This window comes from Gopherus evgoodei, chromosome 3, assembly GCF_007399415.2.
Source record: "Gopherus evgoodei ecotype Sinaloan lineage chromosome 3, rGopEvg1_v1.p, whole genome shotgun sequence".
NCBI lineage: Eukaryota > Metazoa > Chordata > Testudines > Testudinidae > Gopherus > Gopherus evgoodei.
In genome coordinates, this window is record NC_044324.1 from 199,136,712 (window position 1) to 199,153,812 (window position 17,101).

General features: G+C 42.4%; 1 protein-coding gene across 9 annotated transcripts in view; it reads right to left on the reverse strand.

The window, feature by feature from the left end:
• Positions 1–17,101, reverse strand: part of CCDC88A (coiled-coil domain containing 88A) — a 356,902-nt gene that overhangs the window by 63,243 nt on the left and 276,558 nt on the right. For all 9 annotated transcript variants that reach the window (XM_030557801.1, XM_030557800.1, XM_030557794.1 and 6 more), the window contains 5 exons: positions 13,408–13,549; positions 11,514–11,690; positions 10,295–10,456; positions 979–1,256; positions 587–730 (listed from right to left, as the gene is read on the reverse strand). In XM_030557801.1, coding sequence (XP_030413661.1) covers positions 587–730; positions 979–1,256; positions 10,295–10,456; positions 11,514–11,690; positions 13,408–13,549 — 903 coding nt within the window. The remainder of the gene's footprint in view (positions 1–586; positions 731–978; positions 1,257–10,294; positions 10,457–11,513; positions 11,691–13,407; positions 13,550–17,101) is intronic.

Here is a 17,101-nt window from a genome sequence, read left to right on the forward strand (position 1 = left end):
AAGTTGTAGCTCTGGAAAGGGTGTGCTTAAGTTACTGGGGAGGCTGAGTGGGTCAGTACTGGTCCAGGGAGTCTATGACAACTGGGTAGTGGGGCCTCATTTCCATGAAGAAATAAAAGTCAGTCTGTGCACAGGAGGTGTAGCCCTAAAACCTACTCAGATCAAGGGAAACTTCAGGGCAAACAGACCCAGTTTGTACAGCTCAAAACACAGCAGCCTGATGTGCATCCAGCTAGGGGGAGCTCTACCAGGGTTGTACGACAACTACATTTTGCAAGTTGGGGAGGAAATCATTAAAAATTCTCTCATTTCACAGGGTTAGATTATGACTTGGACTACATGCCCATGCAGAGGAGACATACCATATGCAATAATATACTTTATATACAAAGGCATATCCTATATGCAATGATACAAAATATTGCACATGAGCAAATTAACTTAGTTATGGCTGCTGTGGGAAATGCAAGTTTGAATTTCTTGACTTTTATTATCAGGTTAAAACCTCAGCCTTAATACTGTACAAAAGGCTTTTTCATTTAATAATATATTTAAATCTAAATAAAGTATCAGATTTTTTCTTTACCTATCATTTTCATCACAAAGTTTTTTGTATTCTGCTGCTACAGTTTTGTGTTTTTTGCTTTGCAGCAATATCTTCTCTTGTTCTACTTTGAGCACTTTTTCCAACTCTTCTAACTGCACTTTTTGTTTCAGCAACTGATTGTACCTGTAAACAAGATTAATATAAAAACTTTGGTTATATCCTCTAGAACTCATAAAAATAGGATGTAATTTCAATTTTGAACAAGGAGAAATTTATTCAAAGAGTTAAGGTCTAAATGACATATTAAAGAAACATTCATTTTATTCAACCTAATTTATTCAACCTAATTTATACAACAATGTTCTTGCATTATTATGAAATGCAGATTTTTAATTTTACTCACAAGATCCATCTTACTTATTAATGATTACCTATCTTCTAAGTCCTTATGTTCCACCTCAAGATTTTTGTGTGCAGACTTGAGGCTTCCATGTTTGGCAATTAGAGATTCATATTCGGAAGCTTGACGTTCATGAAGATGTTCCAGTTTTTCATGATCTTTGACCAGTGAATCATATAATGATTTCAGATCCTCTCGTTCCTTGAGTATAGATTCATTTTCATTTTCCAAGGCAGACTGTTGGATCAGCAGTTGTGCATTCTGATTCATAAGAGATGTACTTTGAGAATTAAGGGTAGAATTTTCAACCTGCAGTTGTAAACAGTGTTATCAGAAATAAAGGAAAGTCCATTTAATTTAATATTATCACCAATGAAAGTGGGGATTAGCATACTATCATAGTTAATAAGGTTACAAAGGACTTTCAGGTCCTTTAAGCTAGTCTAAATCACCCTAGTGAAGGACTGGCCTCAAATTTAATTTTTTTTTTAATTTAATATAAATACTTCAGTGACTTCAACAACTTCATTAGCCAAGTTATCCTATTATCTAACGCACCTTAATGGTAATAATTTTCCCTGATACTTAATTTAAATGGTATATTTTAGTTTCAGTCGGTATATCCTTAGGTAAGTCATTATGGCCACAATTCAGGAAAGCATTTAACCATGTGCTTAACTTCACATCTCCTCTTAAATGCTTTCCTATTTTGAAGCAGTGAGGTTGACAGGTGTATTAAAAATGTTCTGGATACCAATGTTTATCGCTATCTGATCACTAGAACAGGTGAGCCAGAACTGTGACTATTACTTAAAGAAAGGAAATGTTCAGGTAAGCATGCATGTTTTTTTCTATTCTTTATTGCATTTCAGAGATCCATTACAATGGGATTTCAATCAACAGTGTCCATCTAGAATGGGGAAATGGAAATAATGTTAAGTCAATACCACCTAAGTGAAACTGTGTTCATTCTCTTTTACTGAGGAACCACACTGCAGAGCGCCTTTCTACCCAAAATAATGGCAGCTGATGAATGGATGCCCAATTTATAAAATTTGGAGACAGGGTGCACTGATAAACAAGTGGCTGCCTTGAAGATCTTCCCATGGAGGCATACAATTTTTCTATCCATAAAGTCAACATTACATCATTGCCCTTAATGCATGGGCCCTGAGGTTTGACAGAGATGTAAGAGTCTTTATTTTGTATGCCTCTGAAATATTCAGTTTAATCCCTGGACTTCATAAGGGGTTTAGTACACTTAGTATATATCCTGAAGTAATGGCAAACATCAAGTATGAATTAGAACTTCTCCAGTGAGTGGGATGGCTTGGGGAGAAGCACAGAAGGACTATTTCTTGATATATATTGACGATGGAAATTAATTTGAGGAAGAAGCAACCTAGCATTCAAAGGCCTGCACTGTCCAAAGGAATACACAGTACTGAGATCCTTTTGAGAGGACTTCTGTGGTAGATGTATCAGCCACCCACGTTTTCAATGAAATTTAACAATTCCTTCCTAAGTTCCAAAGGGTGCAGTTAGTACAGCAAGGGCTAGATGGTGACAGTGTGAAGAATGTATCAGAAAGGCTTTCCAATAAAAGCATCTAATGTTCAAGATATACAGACTTTTTTCTTCTTTCAAATATTGAACATTTGCTAATATGGATATTTGGCATTAAAGGGTGGTGGCTTTGAAGCCCATATTGAGGCTTTCTTGGAGAAATTCTAAGATATGTTTAACTTCTGCAGATGCAGGGACACAACTTGACATCTGCAGCAATACTTGAATCTTGGCCAAGTTTTGGAGTATGTCTTATTTGTTGCCTGTGTTGCTCTTTTTCCTAGAAACTTTCCTTCAAAATCCAAGCAGCTAGGTTCTGTCTGTCCAGATCTGGATACAGGATTGATCCCAGAGACAATAACTTGTCTGCAGAGTAAGTATATTAGTGGCTCGCATGCTAGATTGAATAGGTCAGAGAACCAGCATGTACGCCTCCACCTATACGGGGCTATCAATATTACGATTGTTCCCTGCCTCCTCTTTTTCTGTACAGTCCTTGGGATTAGCAGGATGGAAAATTTCGTATGCAATAATATTCATTCTTCTAGCAGCATCCCCACAATTCTGATATGTATGAGCTATTCCCCTCCTGTGTGCAGTTTCTGGAGGTCGTTTAATGTCGTCACACCCCCTTCGCCTGCTTGCTGCCAGATGATTCATTCCAAGCTGTGAAAAAAGCATAGACAATGATTAGTAACAATAATTTCAGCACCAACCAATTAACTATGTACAGTAGGCCACTACATAAGAAGCAACTATCAAAATAAAATGCTGACCTGTAGTGGTGAAGCTATACAGGTTGGGTAGAACTGTGGGAGACGCTGCTATCAGAAAGGAAATTATCTGATTAGAAATTTTCCATTCCGCAGCCCAGCATCTCCTACAATTCTGATTCATATGTGAAGTAGTGAGCAGTGAACAGGAGAAGGGAGAGATACAAAGTGAACATTAAAAATAGGAAAGACATGCTTTTTTGAACTGCTCAAATGGCAAGGTTATGTCTGGACCACCACCTGCAGCACGTTCTTGTCCAAGGAGTGCTTGGTAGAGACTGAAAGTCCACTTTATACTATTTGATAGAGGTGTTGGCCAATGGCCATGTGGCTGTCCTAGAGATATCTGCGGTGGAGTGCATGCTTTTTGGGCCCATGGGATTGCAATGGGTCTTGTAAATGTGCCTTGATTCTTTCTGGAAAAGGTGGGCCAGATGGCTTGTATGCCTCAATGATGTAAATCTAATCCATCTAGTAAGAGATAGTTTGGAAACTCTAAGCCCTAAACAGCTCAGGAATAAAGGAAATGAATAGGAAGCCCAATCTCCTTGTGGATTCTGTAAACCTGATATAAGTCTTTAGTGCTCTCAGTCTGCCTTTTGGTTCAGCTCTCCTTTGACGTGTATTGTCTTTAGAGAACGGAGAGTTTTCTCTGCCCATTCACAGTCTCTTCATCACTTCTGCATGTAGCACTACATTCCTTGTTCCCCCTTGACTGTTTATGTATGCAGCTGTGGCCATGTTGTCTGGTTGGACCAAGATGTTCTTGCCCTCTAGGTAGCTCTGGAATCTGAGTAGTGCTAATTTGAGAGTTGTGAGCTTCAAGAGCTTGATGCTGTGGCTCCTTTCCCCACAACTTCAGATTCCCTGTGTCATTCTGGGTCCCAGAAGCGCTGCCCATCCCTCAGAAAAGTGTCTGTTGAGAGAATCTGCAAGCAGGAAAGGCATATGGGAAGACCCCTATAGACATTCTCTATGGCCAGCCATTATCTTAGGAGAGCTAGTACCTGACTGGGAACCAGTATCTAGTCTTGCATTCGCTGCAGGCAATGGTCCCGTTCTCTCAGAAGAAAGACCTGGAGACACCTGGTATGTGACTTCACCTGTGGGGAGACCCATATGCGCGAGATGAAAAGGCACAGTGGCTAGACACCCTGCCTCAAGCGTTTGTTCAGCATGGATATCAGATCCTCAATCTTCTGGAATCCGTCTAGCAGTGGGCAGATCTATGTCACTGAAATGTCTGTCTCCACTCCCAGTGAATGATGTTTGTTGAGGGAATCAAGGAGTTTTTCTTGGTGTTATTGCGAGGTCAGGCACTTGGAAGCAATCCAAAGTCCACTGCGTGCTGCAGCCTGTGAGCTGTGCCTTAGTGTGACCACTAACAACCACCTAAGACTGTAGGTGCAGAAGATGGATCAAAAGGAAGAGTCTTTGTTATGCTCAGAATTTTGTTGGTTTGGAGGAAAATGAATCTAAGTTTCCTTGGAAGCTTCTGCTCCAGATTTCTTCCCCTTGTCAGGGTCCTTTCTTGGATATCCTGTATTGGTAGCAACCTGGATTGCTGTAGGCTTTGACAGTGAGGGCTGAGGCCTCTCTGCAGTCTCAGTTACTAATTTCTGTAATGTTTCTCCCACTAACTCTTCATCTGTAAGTTTGATGCATAAAATATCAGTTTAGGATGAAAAATGACTATTCATGGATGTAACATGACATTCTTGTAGCCACCAAGTTAGAATCCATTGATCAGCACAAATCACATCAGGGGCTTTACCAAGACAAGACCCAAGACATCTCATTTGAAGGAGGGATCACATCCCTAGAAGATGAACCATTTGTTTACAAAAAAGTAGGCTTTTCTACTAAAGACATGAAAAGCTTTTGGTCTGAACAGCTATAGATGAGGCTTTGAAATTACTAAGTAGTGTATCATCATTCTTGTGGTCTATGGGGTCTCAGAACTAAGTCTCCTTCTGAAGGTGTGACTATCTTTCCCTGGTAGAATTCTGGCTGCACCAACCTCAGGCTCCTAACATTTATGAATTTTCTTTGTTTTATAGATAGATTAAATAGACTAACTAGATATAAACATTTTAGTTTAACATTTGGTTTAATTAGGTGACCTTATTTGGATGTAGTGATGCCCTCAAAGGAGGCATCAATGGGAAAATGTATCATAATTATGTTTGGAAGGAAAGATGTGTTATTAATATTTATACATTCCTTACTGCCCATTCACTGACATCCTGTCTTAAAAAGCTATGTAAATTGTTGGTGTGGGGTTTGTTTGTTTGTCTGGTAGGTATAGTACTTTTTCCATGGATGTTTAAGATGGGGAGAGGGTAGTATACTATTCATCTTGGTCTGGGGATCCAGGCAACAGAGGAGGGATAAACATACTTCAAATGTGCAAACAGCTTCTTAACTGTCCTCAGGAGCCTAAAAGGTGCCCTGCCTGCTCCCCTTGGATGGTGAGCACCCAAGTAAGTGCTGTACAAGGAACTTAGAACCATTTGGAGCTTTACTCAGGATTGAACATGGGAAAGGATTTCTCACTTACCCCTCTGTAATCCCACGAAGGTGCAACTTCATGGGGAGTGGATTTCTCAAGAGCCTCTGCTCTGGTCACAGACTGCCTGAAGTACTCTAGGCTTTAATGTGGAGCCAGCCTGTGGCGCAGGGGGGCGATAGAGAGGCAGACCCTCAGCTGCTGTCTCAAATCTTAGCCCCTTTCCTTGGCACATCGACAGTCCTTGGGCTGAAATCAACACGGGCACAATTTCCATTAGGTTGCAGCCTGAGACAGGGCTGCACAGGAGGCACAGGCTTCTCATCATGCTCAGACATGCTGTAAGTTGGGGAAGGGGTGGTACAGATCACTGAGAGAGAGACTCTGTGAAGATAAACCCCAGCAAACACTCCCTAAGGGGGAGAAGGCAAAGGAGAAGAGGTTTAACCCCTGATTTTCACCCCACTCGTTCATTAACAATAATCATCCCTGCCTCGCAAAGGACACATTTGCTTTTGCTGTTTTGGGAGGATTTACCCCAGAATATCATGAGAATTGCCTGATTCACAGTGCGAGGAAAGAGAATTGTGTAGTTGTCCTGCTTCTCTCCACAGGGATTCTAAGGCCCACTTTAGGACTTGTGGGGGGAACCAGTAGCCCAGAAAGGCTCTAATCTTTATGGTCCTTTGTTGCCCTGGACCTACCCTGAGTCATTTCATTTGGATGAAGATCTCCTAGTCCTCAGAGCCTACTCTATGTCTCATGGTTGGCTTTTTCTGTGTAGTTTCAGCTACTTCTGGGGGTGGCATAGAGATGCCCCAACTTATCTGACTCAGAGCCCTGTTCCTAACAGTTATACAGTCAGCTGCATGCAGGCTGGGCGTTTTTTACCTTCTGCTGAGCCTGAGAAACTTATCTCATATACAGAGCACCTTCTGGATTTTGCCCAGTGCTTGCACGGTTGTTCTGCCAGGCCTGAAAGGGGGCACAGCAGCTTGGCAGGGAGGCACTGCAGCGGAGGTTTTATATGGCTGTTGCCACCACGGTGCTCAGAACCTGAACCAGGAAGTGGTGAGAAGGTTTGAAAGCAAATAAAAAGGCTTTAACTGCCTGAAAAATGGCTATTCTTTTTTTTAAAGCATGAAAGTGAAGCAAACCACCATTTGACTGCTGCTGTGGAGACAGACGATCTGGCAGCAAACATGAGAAGGAGGCATGGCTAGCATAGGCTGTGCTGCAGCTTTGAACCAGAAACTGCACACAGGAGGGCAAGAGCCTATATCAGAATTATTGGAGACGCTGAGCTGCAGAAAAGGATAAGGCATACAGACGAGATCTTCACCAGTTTTGAATCTTTATGTTGTTTCAGCCTCTGGATTCAGTCACCTACAGAAATAGCAAGATGCCTTCTTGTTTCTGGAAGAAAACAGGTCCATCACTGGTTGGTCACATAAACGGACAAGGGATGAGAATATTTCTGAGTGTGGACTCTATTACACTTGAGTTAATGTTTGTTTGAAGAGCCAATCTATCTTTTTCAATTTCCCTTGAGGTGCAGGATGCACAGCAACAAGAAGTGTTGTTCTTCTCAAGCCAACACGAGCAGAGGTTTTTTCTTAAATGGTAAGGATTATGTTTGCTTAGTGAAGCCATGTCAGTTGTGTTGTCCTTCACAACCAACATATGTCTACCGCCTACAGAGAGGGTCAATGCTTTGAGGCCAGAACTGACTACTATGAGCTCTAGCCAGTCAATGCCATGCTTTCTCTCTTCTGCGGATATGATCCCTGAATTGTCACAGTGTCTCAAAGCACCCTCCTAGTTTCAACCTCCTAGACCAGGGATCGGCAACCTTTGGCACGCGGCTCGCCAGGGTAAGCACCCTGGCAGGCTGGTTTGTTTACCTGCTGCATCCGCAGGTTTGACCGATCGTGGCTCCCACTGGCCGTGGTGCGCCACTCCAGGCCAATGGGGTCTGCGGGAAGTGGCACGGGCCGAGGGATGTGCTGGCTGCCACTTCCCACTGTCCCCACTGGGCTGCAGGGGCGAATCGTGGCCAGTGGGAGCTGCGATCGGCCAAACCTGCTGACTTGGCAGGTAAACAAACTGGCCTGCCAGGGTGCTAACCCTGGCGAGCCGCGTGCCAAAGGTTGCCGATCCCTGTCTTAGACTGATGTCTGTTGTGATTATTGTTCCATCTCACTTGCTGACTGCCTCTTTGAGGTGAAATCCTTTTTTGATCAACCAACTGAAGGAGATAGATATAATCCATAAGACTTTGATTTTCACGACAGGCTGGAGTAGGATGGGATGTGGAATAAACAACAGAGCTGAAGAGCTCTCTTATGTATCCTGGCCCACTGCAGATTGTCTCTGGAAGATACTAACAATCCCAACACGTTTAGTAGGTCAGGAAATGATGTTTCTTCAGCAACTTTTACTTCCTTTATAGACTGCTTCATCTTTTCCTGGTATTCTCTGGAGATGATCTCCTTGTGACTCATTGGGTCTATCTTCATAACCAAAAGAATGAGGAAAATGTACTGGGGATAGCACATTTTTTCTTCTCTTTATTACAAAACTATAACATTCCAGAAGATGCATGGATTTCAGGTGATTTGATTCTGCTTTCTCTCTGGCTAGAACCTTGATCAGGTCATCCAAGAAGGGGTAATGCTGCTTCTAATACTACTATTGTATATCTTCTTTGGACTACACCCAGAACTTATTTGTTCAAAGTCATCAGCAGTCATCAGTTCACAAATTAAAGGCATCTGATACCAATTTGGTGTTCACTTTGGGCTAGGAAGGGAGTCATTCATTGTGTTTTGAGGAGGCTGAGAGCTGATCTGAGAATCCATCTCTGTTTCAGACTTATCTGGTTTAATTATATCTTCTTGTGTAACTGCTGTCTCTCTGTGCTGTTTGTTAGCGTGAAATACCAGAAATGATTGGTTAGACTTAAAATAAGACTTCTACTTTCTGTAATGTATAATAGCAGGGGTCAAGGCTCTTTTGGTCATTTCTGATGATTCATCTATTTTCCCACAGATTCTTTAAAGAGCTTGCTTCTGGGTACTTAGTATTTTGAAGCCTCTATTAGTTGTTTAGTTGAGATCCATGGAACTTCATGTGCCAGTAAGAAACTGCATTGTATCCCACTTCTCTACCTAAGAACAAGGGATGAAGGTTTCAAGTGATGACCTAAAACAAAAGCAGCCACACAGGAGATTTTCCAGAGAGAGGCCCTTAGGCTGTATCCTTTCTTAGTTCTGAGTACAATGTCTACAAGAGAATCTATCTATACTAGCATTGGCCAGGCAAAACAAACAAACTGCTGATGCTTTCAAGGTGGCTGATGTAGCTTAATAATTCCTGTAAAGGGAGAAGTCTAATTCTTATGTCCAGGTGACTTTATGAAAGAAATCTAATTCACTGGGAGTGTCCTTCACCAAGGGGGATAAAGCCAAATCTGCCATTGCAATGAAACCACATCAGATTTCAACGATGTATGTTTTAGTCCTTTTGGGCCTATTTTCCTAGACTCTTCAATGTAGCTGTGAACTCCCAGTCATCTCTTATGATATCCTGCAAGACCATATGGAAAAGGATACATGGTTCCAATTTGAAACCAAATAGGAACTACTTCCTAGTTATTTCAATTCCTTTTCCCTTCTGTTCATATTCCTTTTCTTTCTGGGGGTCTGGAGGGATATTAGAACTAGAGTGGCCTTTCTAAGCATGGTAGCAATTTGTTCACAATATCTTATTGAGAGCTTTGTATGTACTCCCTAAAGCTGTTTGATTCTTGGAGCCCTAAAAAACACAAGAACCATTTGCTAGAGGAATTCATTTATTGCAGAAACTGTATTTGAAAATATAGATAGCCTGGGAGGGACGGCAATTTAGCTTTGATTTCCTTAACGTATCTTTGTGAATGTTAATTTTGTTTTCAGAGCTCCCAGGATCAAAGTATATGGCTTTATTTTTTTCTGAGCAAATTACATTGCATTTATCTGAATTAAATCTCCCATTAATTTTGGCCCACTTCTCTACATTTTCATGGCCATTCAGTGTGCTCACAATCTTTCTTTTAGTATTATGTGTCAATTTACACTTCATTAGTTCTAACTCATTTAAGAAAATATTAAAGAGTATCTCACCTAATATTAGTGCTTAGGGTGCTTTAACTGCTTACATCACCAGAAGTCAAGAAGGTAAAAAAAAAGGTGTGGAAGGAGGCTGAAAAAGTACACTTAGTTCCTGTGCATAAATTCTAAGGGTTTTAAACATGATAAATGTATGATGTTAATGCCTTGTTGTAACAATTTATTACTGACTGTTATTAGTGCAAACTACAAATGGTGCGAGGTGCTTTGATTTCCATATCAACTGAAATTGTGATTGCTAGTGCCAAACAGTTAATAGCAAAGCTCTGACTTGAAAAACATCTACATTTATTTTGAATCCGACGATAAAGCAAAATATAAAAATATAACCTGAAGTTTGGCATTCTGAGTTTGTAAGGTTGTATTTTGCTCCTGTAAAGAAACAGTCTGTCTCTGAAGTGACAGAATCTGAGCTTGTAGATTATTGTTCTGGGTCTCAAGTTGCTTTAGTTGAGTTTTCAGTGCTTGTTTCTCTGCCTGCAGGGTAGCATTCTTTAAAAAAAAAAAAAAAAAAAAGGTTAAAGATAGAAGAATCATGCATATCAACAGGACATTGTTTATATTTTAGGTTACTTTACCTACAAAGAAAATTATTTATTTTAAATACAAATAAGATGAAGTTATGGGTTTCCATTAAAATCACAAGAGAGAAGCAATTGAGAGATAAAGCTTCCACATTGTTATTACTTTATCTGTTTTTCGGTTAGGAATCTAGTGGCCACACTAACCTGAGATATTCATACAGGAATGGAGGGAGGACACATTTTCAAAACTGGCCCCAAACTAGACATTCAAATGGCACTAATATAATTACTGTCTTACACTCAGATCCCTGTTTGTATGTGACACCCATGGATGTGTCACTGGCAGCAGAGATTGAACCTGGGACCTCTGGTTCAAAAAACTATAAGCCTCTACTATTTGAGCTAAAAGACCCAAGTCTGACAGTGCAAAGACTGTAGGAGACCCATAAAGCACTATGTGGTTCAGCCTCTAGAGAAGGTCAGTGTCATTCTGTGTAAGTGTGGATTACACGTTCCTCCTGGGAATGGAAGTTCATCCTCAGGCCTGGTCTACACTAAGGGGGAGAGGGTGGCAAGCTAAGTCAGTCTAAGTTACGCAACTTCAGCTATGAAAATAGTGTAGCTGAAGTCAATGTGCTTAGAACTACTTATCCCAGTGTCTTTACTGCGGTAGGTCAGTTGCTGACGCTCCCCCGTCAACTCCGCCTGCGCGTCGCGCTCCAGTGGAGGACCGGAGTTGATGGGAGAGCGCTCGGCGGTCAACTTATCGTGTCTTCACTAGACGTGATAAATCGACCCCCGCTGGATCAATTGCTCCGGAGGTAAATCTAGATATGCCCTAAGTGTCAGGGGTCTATCCTGATTAAATCCCCACAGAGGCCATCACTTGTAATGTGACACTCCTGGGAGTAAAAGCATGAGCCTCTACTGGCTGAGCTAGAAAACCCATGTCTGTTAACTCACATTTTTACTCTGGCCACCTCACTCTTACGTCACATTAAACAATTAAAATTGAAACAACTTACATTCCTTTCTACTTCTATTAATCTATCTTTAACCTTCAATAGTTCTCTAGTAGTTTCCTGATTTTCCTTTTCCCATTTATTGACAGACTGGGTTTCTTCACCAGTTCTTGGAGGAGAATTCTGTACCATCCTTTCCTCCTCTTGTCTTTGCTTGAGAGCTTCATAGTTTTTTTTCACCTAAAATCAATTAAGACAATTACAAAAATTGAAAATATAACCCCCAAACTCTTTTTTAACTGTGTGTGAATGTAATTTGCACAGGACAAGAAACTCAATGAATATTTTTAATACTTATAATTGTCAATTTAACTGTAGGAGTTTACACATATTATATAAATATAAAACATGAAACTGCCAGCAGAACAACTACACCCCTATCTACTATGTGTTGGATACATGTATCTTTTGTGAATTCAATTGTACCTCAAATTAATTATACAAGTGTAAAAATCTAGATGGGTAAATTTCACATATGACCATCCCATTCCAGTGTTTAAAGTTGTATCACTAAATTCTAGATTTCTTGGGAAGTGAGAATCCTTTATACCCCAAATCAAGCCCTGAGTTCAACAGCATTTTTCTCTTCTACCCACCATCAAAGTTCTGTGACTTGGCCCATGATGTAACTCTTATCTGCAAGATACAGTCCTGCCAACTCTGTGAGTTCAAAAATTATGATCCAGGCCAAAAGAAGTCAGGAGATTGGCTTGAAAATTGTGCATTCTGTAAAAATATCAATATTCCTTTTTGGTTTGCTTTTGGAATTTCTTTTATAAAAAGCCTTAGAGATCACCCTTCGCTATCCCTTATGTGTGGATTTTTTGATGAAAACACAGACAAAATGCACCTACAGAAATTGAGGGGGTCCTCCCCTCTTCTTTTCCCTGATTGATGTAAGGCAAAGGTTCTCTGAACTCTCCTCAATACATGCTCTTCCTCTTTCAGACAGTTTCTCAGTACTACTGTCAGGTCCCTACTCCGTTTCCCACCACCTCTCCATTGAGTACTCCTGGCCTTCCCCAAATATCATCCTCTGCCTCTCCACTGGGCACTGTATTGTTTTAGGCTCCCTTCTCTGGCATTTTCTCCTACCTTAATGAACACTGCTTCCTGTCCTCTTCCCCACTATCACCTACATACACTATTTCAGCAGCAGTGTGGAGAAAAATGCAAGCTGAAGATGGGTGGGAACAGGGATACCTCTCCTCAAAGTGACCCTCTTTAATCACCACCTTTCCTGTGGGAATTGGTAGGGTCTTGGAGTTGCCACTGGCTGGAGTCTCTACACTAGGATTCTGTACATGCACAGCAGTGCAGAGCATGCAGCTGAGATACTGGAATGATCAGTAAGCCAAGAAAATGAAGCCTCTAGTTTCAATTGCAATAATTGTTCACCCATAATTCTTCAACTAAAAACCATTGTACATGACAATGAACAGCAAATACTGCAAAAACTGTAGCTCTTGAGATAAATTCACAAGAGTTAGCAATGTTGAAGACACAACACTCTTGTCTTAAGGTCTAAATTCAGTAAATAATTTATTTGAAAACAATGTTCCTCACACACACTAAATCTTGTAGAAAAATTCAAGACCACAATCATGAATCACCACTCTAATATTTTTACTGAACAAAGATCTGAATTCTTATGTAATGTGAGTTTTTGAAAACTTAAGTGCTCAGAAAATTACAGACAAGCTTTCCTGTGTCTTGTAATATAGAATGCATTACTTCTGAAGCTTAAGTATTTTGAGAGATAAGTGAATTATTTTGTCAAGTGTACTTAATGTTGTAAGAATATCATTACAAACTGCAAATAAAATTGGAAAATAAGAATGATATTCAAGAATGTTATAACTGGAGGGAAAAAATGGTCATGTCATTTTTTCCTTACTGTTTTAAGTTCCTGGCGCAGCTGCTGGTTTAAATTTGTTGACTCTTCTAAACGAGCTTCCAAAGCCGCAATTTTTTCTTCTTTTATTTCTAGAGACTTCTTTAGTGTAGACTCTAATTTTGACTCCAAAAGCTTGTACCTGCTACTCAATGAAATTAAAAAAATATATATTTTTATTATTTCAAAAAGATAAAAAATTCAAGACTTTTTTTTTAAATGACATACATATTTTAAAATTCTAGGTGAATACAGTGCTCTTGAAAAAATGGTTACTAACCTTCTGTAACTTGTTCTTTGAGATGGGTTGCACATGTCCATTCCAATGTAGTGTGTGTGTGTGCCTCAAGCCCAGTCACTGGAAATTTTTCCCCTAGTGTAACTGCCGGGTCAGCCTGGCACCCTCTGGTGTCACACACTTATAGAATCAGTATAAAGGGCTTGCCAACTCTGCACCCCCTCAGTTCCTTCTTTCCAGCTAACTCCATTAAGAGAGGAAGGAGGGTGGTTCTTGGAATGGACATGTGAAACACATCTTGAACAACAGTTACGGAAGGTTAGTAACTGTTTTTTCTTCTTCAAGTGCTTGCACATGTCCATTCTAGGGTGACCAGACAGCAAATGTGAAAAATCAGGATAGTGGGTGGGGTGTAATAGGAGCCTATATAAGAAAAAGACCCCAAAATCAGGACGGTTCCTATAAAATTGGCACATCTGGTCACCTTAGTCCATTCCAATGTAAGTAACTCGCAAGCAGTTGTATAGGAGACAGGCTTGGAATTCATGGACATGCTTACAGCCTGTTGGGTGATGGCTAAGGATCTGATTCTGTCACAGAGGGTATGTCTACACTACGGGATTATTCCGATTTTACAGAAACCGGTTTTGTAAAACAAATTGTATAAAGTAAAGTGCACGCGGCCACACTAAGCACATTAATTTGGTGGTGTGCGTCCATGTACCAAGGCTAGCGTCGATTTCTGGAGCGTTGCACTGTGGGTAGCTATCCTGTAGCTATCCCATAGTTCCCGCAATCTCCCCCGCCCATTGCAATTCTGGGTTGAGATCCCAATGCATGATGGTGCAAAAACAGGGTCGTGGGTGATTCTGCGTAAATGTCGTCACTCAATCCTTCCTCCGTGAAAGCAATGGCAGACAATCATTTCGCGCCCTTTTACCCTGGATTGCCCTGGCAGACGCCATAGCATGGCAACCATGGAGCCTGTTTTGCCTTTTGTCACTGTCACCGTATGTGTACTGGATGCTGCTGACAGAGGCGGTACTGCAGTGCTACACAGCAGCATTCATTTGCCTTTGCAAGGTAGCACAGACGGTTACCATCCCTATTGCACCATCTGCCATTGTAAATTGGTGATGAGATGACGGTTATCAATCATTTTGTACTGTTTGCAATTGGAAATTGGCGGTGACAGTTATCAATCATTTTGTACCGTCTGCTGCTGTCATGGGTGCTCCTGACTGGCCTCGCTGAGGTCGGCCGGGGGCGCATGGACAAAAATGGGAATGACTTCAGAGGTCATTCCCTTCTTTATGTTTTGTCTAAAAATAGAGTCAGTCCTGCCTAGAATATGGGGCAAGTCTACTAGAGAGCCAGAAAGCACAGCCACTCTAGGTCAGAGCCCCGGAGATCCCACAGAAATGATGAGCTGCATGCCATTCTAGGGGGTTCCCCTGCAACAACCCCACCCGTTGCTTCCCTCCTCCCGCAACCCTCCTGGGCTACCGTGGCAGTGTCTCCCCATTTGTGTGATGAAGTAATAAAGAATGCAGGAATAAGAAACATTGACTTTTTAGTGAGATAAAATGAGGGGGAGAAAGCCTCCCGCTGCTATGATAGTCCAGGCAGTACAGAATCTTTTCTTTAGACATGAAAGTGGGGGCTGATAGAGCTCAGCCTCCAGTTGCTATGATGAGGACGGTTACCAGCCGTTCTGTACCATCTGCCGGGAATGACCAGGAGTCATTCCCATTTTTACCCAGGCGCCCCAGCCGACCTCACAGAGGCCAGCCAGGAGCACTCACGGGATGATGACTGTTTTCCATCATTTTGTACCATCTGCTATCAGGAAAAGAAGGGGAGGGGATGCTGTTGTTCAGCGCCGCAGCACCGTGTCTATTAACAGCATGCAGTAGACATACGGCGACACTGAAAAATAGCAAGAAACGATTTTTTTCCCTTTTCTTTCACGGGGAAGAGGGGGCGTAAATTGACGACATACACCCTGAAACACCCGGGAAAATGTTTTTGACCCTTCAAGCATTGGGAGCTCAGCCAAGAATGCAAATGCTTTTCGGAGACTGCGGGGATTGTGGGATAGCTGGAGTCCTCAGTACCCCCTCCTTTCCTCCCTCCATGAGCGTCCATTTGATTCTTTGGCTTTCCGTTACGCTTGTCACACAGCACTGTGCTGAGTCCCTGCTGTGGCCTCTTTCGTATCATAGTCTGGAGATTTTTTCAAATGCTTTATCATTTCGTCTTCTGTAACGGAGTTCTGATAGAACAGATTTGTATCCCCATACAGTGATCAGATCCAGTATCTTCCGTACAGTCCATGCTGGAGCTCTTTTAGGATTTGGGATTGCATTGCCACCCGTGCTGATCAGAGCTCCACACTGGGCAAACAGGAAATGCAATTCAAAAGTTCGCGGGGCTTTTCCTGTATACCTGGCCAGTGCATCCGAGTTCAGATTGCTTTCCAGAGCGGTCACAATGGTGCACTGTGGGATACTGCCCGGAGGCCAATACCATCGATTTGCAGCCACACTAACCCTAACCCGACATGGCAATACTGATTTCAGCGCTACTCCTCTGGCCGGGGAGGAGTATAGAAATCGGTTTAAAGAGCCCTTTATATCGATATAAAGGGCTTCGTTATGTGGACGGGTGCAGGTTAAATCGGTTTAATGCTGCTAAATTCGGTTTAAACGCATAGTGTAGACCAGGCCAGAGATCACAGATTACTTGACTTTAATGGACCTCCGTGACTTCTTCGGCTGACTCAACCTGCCACAGTGGTGGGACTAGAGCAGCTGTCAGCCCCCACAAAAGAGCAGTGGTGGGGCCTGAGTAGTAGCTGGTGATCAGCCCCCACAGCATGAGCAGTGGCCAGGGCCAGGTCAGTTTCCAGGGCTGCCGGAACTGTGCCCTGGGGCTCCTGGAGCAGCAGCCAGAGCTGGGTCAGCCCCCCCCAGGCTGGAACAGCGGCTGCCAGGGGTGAAGCAGGAACAGCAGCTCCCAGGGCTGGCAGTCAGCCCTCGCCGCAGGAGCAGCAGCTGGGACCGGGTCAGCCCCCGGGGCCTGGAGGCCAGCCCTTGCTACAAGAGCAGCGGCCTCTGGGCTGGAAACACAACCAGGGCTTGGTCAGCTCCCACCACAGGAGCAGCGACAAGGCCAGAGCTGCGGCTGGTGGTCAGCCCCCAATGGGGCTGTCTATTAGTCTCCCTCCTTGACTATTTTTAGTAAAAGTCACAGACAGGTCGTGGGCTTATATTCATTTGTGTTCATTGCCGGTTTTGCAGTCCATGACTTTTACTGAAAATACCTGTGACAAAATCTTAACCTCAGTGATGGCATGGTGTGTCAAGAACATGTGCCCTGATGACCAGGTTGCCACCCTGCAGATGACCTGAATAGGGATTTGCACTAGAAAAGGGGCTCAGGAGGCCTGTGATCTTG